General features: G+C 42.7%; 1 protein-coding gene across 1 annotated transcript; it reads left to right on the forward strand.

Annotated features, from left to right (window-relative positions):
- Positions 1-1,563: 1,563 nt before the first annotated feature.
- On the forward strand, positions 1,564-7,763 carry LOC311269941 (T-box transcription factor TBX2b-like; the record flags this gene model as incomplete). Its single annotated transcript, XM_084374504.1, has 7 exons — positions 1,564-1,910; positions 2,322-2,589; positions 2,909-3,055; positions 3,264-3,340; positions 4,044-4,207; positions 5,209-5,756; positions 7,305-7,763. 7 exons carry the CDS (start codon positions 1,564-1,566, stop codon positions 7,701-7,703), a joined length of 1,950 nt encoding a protein of 649 aa, XP_084230630.1. The 3' UTR covers positions 7,704-7,763.
- Between the last annotated feature and the right edge of the window lie 299 nt (positions 7,764-8,062).

Here is an 8,062-nt window from a genome sequence, read left to right on the forward strand (position 1 = left end):
GGCGGAGTAAGAAGTCAGTCAGTTAAGGAAACCTGGGATCCTATCGTGCCATTCTGCATCTCTACAGTACAACACAATAGTATGAACTGCACTGAACCATCGGTCACATCAGTGGTCAAAGTCCAACTCTGTGTTCTTCGGGTGAAGGAATCCTCTGCTTCACTCGGACAACAAACAGTGACTGTACACATGTTCAAATGAAAGACTTAACTTTCCTCATCATCTCGTTATGGGACTTTACGACCGAACACACTGGTGGTGATCTCCGCAGACGTCATGCTTATATTGATGTCATATTATCTTCAGAACCATCTGACTTTCCTTTGCAAACTACAGCCATAGATCACACCATGGTGGCTGAAACAGAAACATGTTTTTTATGTTAGAGTCTTGCAATATTGGTGGAACCATCAGTGAACCTGCTGAATGCCAATTAAATCCACTACTTGTATTTAATTTAAAGGCGATTGCAAGGGTGCCAAGAACATCTGAAGTTCATTCGAGTTTAAAATGGTCTTTTTTCCGACAACATGACAACTCCAACTGATGGATGAATTATTGAGAACCCGTGCACGTTTCACCCCCAAGTCAGTTTAACGCTTCTGTATACAGCAGCGAGGACTATAAAGAACTACCTTTGTAAATTAAAAAAAAAAGTGCAGTGCAGTGGAAAAAGCTCCATCGGCCTATTCACTTCTTGTCGTGACTCCAGGCTTTTCATCAGTCAAGTGCTGCTTTTATTTGGCTCCTTGGATTTGAGTCATGTCCGTCCTTAACTCAGGTTCTCCCCTCGCCTCACAAAAGCCAAAGCGGCGCAGACTTCACTGCGGGCTCCAGCAGGAAGAAAACTGGAGCAGGCAACTTGAGGATTTGGAGGGTTGCCTAAATGTGAAGTGACAGGAGAGAGCTGCCTCTTTGTGGGACGCCAGCAAACCGGCGCCAAGTCCGCCTTAATTAACAGATTCATGCATCCCCACTTAATCACAAACCTGGGTGACGTGCGGATGTGTGGATTCTCAGGGACGCGGCAGGACAATCAAAGTCACCGTTGAATGCCATTTGAGGAAAAATGGCACGATAATCATCACATGCAACAGCAAGAAATGGACAAAAAAAATACAATTATTTTAATTTTTATTCAAATTATTGTTAATACTAGAACGAATTTGTTATTCATTCAGGCTGCGCTGCTTATGAATGCGTTTTTACGCACACGGTAACATTAAAATCCCCGTGTGAAACCACGCCCAGCGCTCCGTAGTACGCAGTGAAGTAGCTTCTAAGTAATTTGGCTCGTTAGTGTAGCATGTGCCGGAGAGGACGGACTGCGTAAACACCATCTCTCTGCCTGTCTCCGTCCTCACACTCCTTGGTGCCGCTGCGCTCTCCACGGAGGATCTACTTCACTGAGGACCATCCTCGCCTGCAGACTTGTGGGAATCTACATCCCCTCTTTTTCAGATCCCTTTGCCATGCTTCAAAACTCTTAAAAAGTTGCAGTTTGGATGCAGACGCCCGTGCGCCCAGACTTCACAATATCGACCTGTCGGATCGGATGTCCCGATGAGAGATCCAGTTGACACAGCGGCTGCCATGGCTTACCAACCTTTCCAAGCTCACCGACCAGCCGCCTTGCCCCTATCAGCCTTCTTCGCCGCCGCTCAGCCGTCGTTCTTCCCCGCGCTGACTCTCCCGGACCTCTCCTCTCTGTCCGAGCCTCTGTCGGAGCACAGTGACGCGGGGCTGCACGCAGCTCTGGGGCGCCAGCAGCATCACCCGCCGCGGTCCTTGAAGAGCCTGCAGCCGGAGGAAGGGCCGGGTGATGAGCCGAAAGTCACGCTGGACTCGCAGAATTTGTGGAGTGAATTTCACAAAAGGGGAACTGAGATGGTTATTACAAAATCAGGAAGGTACGTGAACTAATGAAAGTGCCTTGATTGATGTGTTATTTTTGTGTTATGGGATGCATTTGTAGCTGTCCTGTAGAGAAGACAAATAATACCCCTGTGTGTGAGTCATTTTGGAGTGTCAACGGTACAAACGGTGTGGCCTATAGGCCGAAAATGATGCTCATTATGTTCACTGATTCACATTTCAGTGAATGAAAAGTTGTCAAGTCATCTTCATTTGTTTGGGATTTTTAAGAAGCCAAAACATCAGTCCTTAAGTTTAGGTTGGGGGCCACCAGGGCCCTTTACCTGAGTCTAGGGGCCCATTTAAAGCCTTGCCTGGTTATAAAATGTTACATTCCCACTTTTACATTATGAAAAAATGCCTTAAAAAATAAAATTTTCTAACAGTAAGTCAATTGTTTGCTACAGGAGGATGTTCCCACCTTTCAAAGTGCGGGTGGACGGCCTGGATGAAACAGCCAAGTACATCCTGCTGATGGACATTGTCGCTGTCGACGAGTGCCGCTACAAGTTCCACAACTCCCGCTGGATGGTGGCAGGGAAGGCTGACCCGGAGATGCCCAAGCGCATGTACATCCACCCGGACAGCCCATCCAAAGGGGAGCAGTGGATGAGCAAGCCTGTGGCTTTCCATAAGCTCAAACTCACCAATAATATCTCGGATAAGCACGGATTTGTGAGTAGAAATTTGAATTGTTGTGGCATACAAGAGAAGGTTGTTCATAATCCATTTTTAAACTACACTTCACTGCAAAAAAAGCACATTTGTGAAATTTCTAGTCAAAATCCTCTGAGTACACTCAATATCAGACACACTCAACTACAAAGTGCCATATCAGTGAGACAGGACACTTGTTTTTCAAGAAAGACAATTTTCAAACTTATTTTTGAAGTGGGATTTTCTTTCCCAGTATTGTAATGACCAGAACATATCAATATGAATTTACAGGGACTTTCATCTGAGACTTTCTCTGGTCTTTTTTTTTTTTTCCCAGACAATTTTGAATTCAATGCATAAGTACCAGCCCAGGTTTCATATTGTGCGAGCCAACGACATAATGAAGCTTCCATACAGCACCTTCAGGACTTACGTCTTTCCGGAGACGGAGTTCATCGCTGTCACTGCGTATCAGAATGAAAAGGTAACCCTCACCCTCTCCAATCCCCCACCACACGCACACACAACTAATCTAGTCGCATGTGTGACTGGGTGCATTATAGACTTTTTAGATTATACGACTTTAAGGGTCATAAGGCCTGAAAAAGATGCTCTTAAACTGGGTCATGTCACTGTGCATGGAGCTGTGTCTCTGCTATCACTAACTTAATGATTTTTCTGTTTCCCAAAAGATTACCCAGCTAAAGATCGACAATAACCCCTTTGCCAAGGGATTCAGAGACACTGGAAATGGGAGACGAGAGAAGAGGTATTTGTTTTGCCAAGAATCTATCATAATCTTACAGGATGAGTAAAATTCAGTTATCTACTCACCCCATGCTGATGGAAAGTCAGGCTAAGTTTTGAAGTCCAAAAAACTTTTTTGGACAGTGTTACAGCTTTCTCCTAAACAACTAAAGTAGATGAGGACTAAGCAAAAAGACATGAAATGGCTCCATAGAGCTCCTCCGATGTAATTCAAGTCTGCAGAAGCCCAGAGATTCGATTCGAAAAGACTTTATTTACACCCTTGATGCACGGTCGAGCTTGTGCAACCGCTTCAGACAGAATATGAGCTAACGCTTTTAGCGTAGCAGCTACAGTGAAAATCTTGGCTTTAAAATAGCCGTAAGTAACGTCTTTTCAATTCAATTTTGGTATCTGACTTCTGGAGAGTTAGATTATGCCGGATGAGCTGTATGGAGCCATTTAATATTTTCTTTGTTTTTCATTTATATTTAAATTTTTAAAACAAGTCCCCATCTACTTCAGTTGTTGGGAGAATGTTGCAACGCAATGTTGCTGTTAAGCTCCAGAAATGTGTCGTTGATTACTAAAACTTCACTTGACTTTCCATCAGCACGAGGATGAGCAGATAATGACTGAATGATCATTGTTGGGTGAACTTTTCCTTTACGGGACATGCCTGTACGGGTACATATGTTAACCTCATCTCTATTCCTGATCCGCAGGAATAAGCAGTTCACCATTTCTTCACTGCAAGAGAGCCAAAGCAAAGCGGACCGGGACTGTGCCGATTCTGATGACTCATGTGAGCAACCCAGTACCAGTGACATGTTTTATTCCCCTCGGGAGCTGGTGAGCAGCCCTCTGATGTCCACACCAACCTGTCAAGGTGGGTTAACTTACAGTCTAATATGTCATTTAGCAGCCGTGTGATTTTCAGTAGGACTCTCTAGCATTATTGTATGAGACTGCACAAGTTAACATAATAGGCCTATTTTTCATTGCAACATAGTTAGAAAGTAACAGGTGTTACTAATAATATTAGTTACTCATGACAGTGCGACTGTGAGCCAGCGTGAACAATATCCGGACCCTGAACCCAGAGCAGCTTAACCGAATTAAGCCATGGTTAATTTTATTATTTACACCTGCTTTCCTACTGTGACGTGTCAAAATGTCTTTGTGAGTAAGGACATTTTTGAACTCCCAGTTGCCTCGTCTCAAAGTCACTGAGTTTTCTGAATGGGTTTTCGGTTACATGCTGTGAAATAAGGTCTGTGGTTAAAGGTTAAAGGTGCGAAATATAGGAAATATGTGAGAATTTTAGTTATAATAATATATTAATAATATAGTTTTATAATTTTTTTAAGGTCAAGAATAACTTTTGCTAATGAGATGATAAAAACATGTGGTGACCTGATTGAGTCATTCACTTTGTTTTTGCACTTTTGCTGTTATTGGACAGTCGACTGAGACAGGAAGTACGGGGAGAAGGAGAGGAGTATGAAATGTCTCTGGCTGGGTTTAAACCACGGAGAGGAAATGCATCTTAACCACTCGAGCGCCTGGATGGCAGTGATGTGAACACGTAGTGAAGTTGTTCAGATGCAGCCCCCGACCTCAATTCACTGTCTGACTCAATTTGTCAAAGCAAAAAATAGTTTGCCTTAATGAGTCAACTGTTAGTTTCTGGCGCCTTGGGGTTAGTCACACTCGTACACTGTCTAGTTCATGCCTCAGGATGTTTGCACTAAGTCATCTCTCTCTCAAGAGTCTATACTGCCTGTCCCCATTGTGTTCTAATAATATACAGTACTAACAAGGCAGACATATGCTCTTCTTACTTTTAACTACAAAGACATTTAATGAATGTCATTATTTTTCCCACAGATGAGAACAATATTGGAAGTGATTCAGATAACGATCTCCAAGATGAGGACACTGCTGAAGCCGGGTCTTCCAGGACTGAGCATACATCTACTTTGAGTCAGAGGAGCGAGGAGACACTGTGGAACAAGTCTACTCTCAATAAGAGCAACGACAATCAGGACGCAACAAAAGAAAGAACGACTTCTAGAACGTCTGATGATACGAGCTCTCTGGAGATCGATTCTTCAAGAAAGCGATCGAGCGAAATGAAAGATGGGGTCCTGCCTCAGATGTTGCAGAGCTCATCGTCCCTCAGCGCCGGGCATCTTCAGACTTTGGATTTCTCGAGTGCAGCCAGCCAACAGTTTCTTAAGCTCGGGGCTCCGTTGTTGTTTCATCCTGGACAGTTGTCAGCGAAGCCAGAGGCTTTTTCCACCGCGGGTGTGGGGCATCTGTTTTCTTCTTTGCCTGGAGTAAATAACCAAGAAAACGGAGGCCTTTCTTCTCAGAGCATCCCCCCTCCGTCTCCCTTCATATTTCACCTGTCACAGCACATGCTGGCATCTCAGGTTTGCACTTTAATCTAATATTATAACACATGTAGTTACCAGATATTGTAAGCTGAGGTTGTTGGCTACTTAAAAGGTGCATTCATAGACACATTCAAGAGCGTATTTTATCACAGAAACATTTACCAAGACTCTAAGAGCACTTCAAAATTACATTGAATGTCTTGTTTTTTCAGAAAAATATTATTCTGCTAATAATATTAGCGGAAGCTATGCGGAAGAGCCCCGGCCGGAAGTCGAGCGTTTTTGACTTCATGAGCCAATGAGCAGCTTTCATAGGAATGAATGGGGCTCCGCCTCAAGGGCTGTGTCCAGTAGTAATAGGTCCATGGTAGCTGCCATCAGCTAGTAAGATCATGGTCTGGACTGGAAGCTCAGACCACTGGGCCGGGGCTAGCTGATTAGCATGCTATTTTGCAGATATCTCATATACGTCATAATGTCAAAACTGTTATTTGATCACATTCTGTTAATTTTGTCTTCAACTAAATTTTTACACATTGCACCGTTAAAGCGCTCCCAGTGAAAACTGTTTACAGTGAGGTCTGTGGATTATCCAGAACAACCCTAAAAATCTAATTTATTGGCGTGGCAGCAGAAAATGTCCGAGATTGTGTCTGTTGCATCTCTCGGAAAAAAATGAAAACAACTTTTTATGATGTGGTTTACCAGACCTTTTAAATTGTACTGCATGAAATATCATTTAGTGGAGAGACGATTCTCTGAGAGAGAGTTTTCTTTATAGCCCCAAACTGCATAACAAGGAGAACCCAGACGGAGAAAGGTTACAGTGTTGATTTAAGAAAGGGAAATCCAGTTTGCCAGTATGGTAGGGGCTCTGAGGGTGTCAGATGGGATGCTGGTTTGAAGTTTGAGGGATTTGAAGTAAAACTCACATAAGAAGTTGGGCTGAACTTCTGGTGAAAACAGATTTGAATCGACAGATGTTACAGAGTGCAAATCTACATCAAGGCTCAAATGACATGACATTTTTTACATTTGCACTTGTCTATTTAAGGCCAGAGGTCCCGAACCTGCAGGGGCTCAAGAGATGAATCTTAGGTGGTTGCAAAATGATCAAAGAACAAAACTCTGCTTATTATTCTGACTTTTGACTGTCACTGACATGACACCTGCGATGAAGGGACATAAAAGGACATGGTTTTCATTAAAGGGGTCACAAGCTGTTTGAGCAGAAGTCACTGTAAACTGGTGTAGTCTTGGCATTCTCTTGGCTTCCATACAGTTATCTGTGCCATACTATTTAAAGAGTGAAAACTGGCCAATCAATTCCTGGCTAATTTTCTCTGAAAAGCGATAACTGTTTGCAACAAACATTTTAAATATGAGAAATGGATAATGCTACCTCAGCTACCTTACCTAATTTTGAGGTAATCAGTTTCCTTGATTTAAGTAAGATGTTAGTGTGTAATATTTGACAGCCTAAAGTTATATTTTTATTTTATAAGAAGTGAAAATGTAGCAAGATCAGAAAATTCATGCTTTACTGACAAAATTAACATTTTTTTTTGTTTGTTTTTTGCACAGGGAATCTCACTGTCACCCTTTGGCGGCTCGTTCTCCTATCCATACCGCTACGTGGCAGCACCAGCTGCTCTCCCTACCTGCTCTGTAACCTCCACGCTGGCCAGGAACAACTGTTTCCGCAGCCCTCGGCCTTGGTTGCGATACAACCCTTATCTTATCCCCACCTCTGTCACCTCGAGCCAAAACCTGCTTACAGCCAGATCGCCTGGCAGTTCAAACTCTGAGCTGTCTAAATCAGGGAGCAGAGAGTCAAGTCCAGTGTCTGACAATCACAGTCACCAAACCAAGGCCAAGCAGAAGACTGCACCACCCAAAGACACTGTTAAGAGCGCCACAAATGAACTGCAAAACATACATAATCTGATGAGAGGACTTGATAAACCACTTTCTCCACAGTAGACTCCTATATTTTTTTTTCACATGAGGGACACCGGTTCATGAACACATAAGTTAATGATGTTGCACGGAATTTTCACCTAAAATAAATGTCAGAAACTGTATGTGTTGCTGCTATTTAACATGTAATTATAAACCTGCCATGGTGATTTGGGCTTAATTATATTTACTATAATTCAGTGTTATAAAGTCATTTCAACACTTATGAAACAATGTTTATATAATAATGTTTTATATGTCACCTAGATGTCCAAAAAACTTTGACTTCTTCAACCGAATTTAGCCCAGTTTAAACCTAGACATCAGGGTGCCTTTTAATTTGTAAAAAGCCTATATTAATGGGAAACAATTCAAATGAAAAA

The sequence above is a fragment of the Pagrus pagrus genome (genome assembly GCF_965226575.1).
Source record: "Pagrus pagrus genome assembly, chromosome: 14".
NCBI classification, from domain to species: Eukaryota; Metazoa; Chordata; class Actinopteri; order Spariformes; family Sparidae; genus Pagrus; species Pagrus pagrus.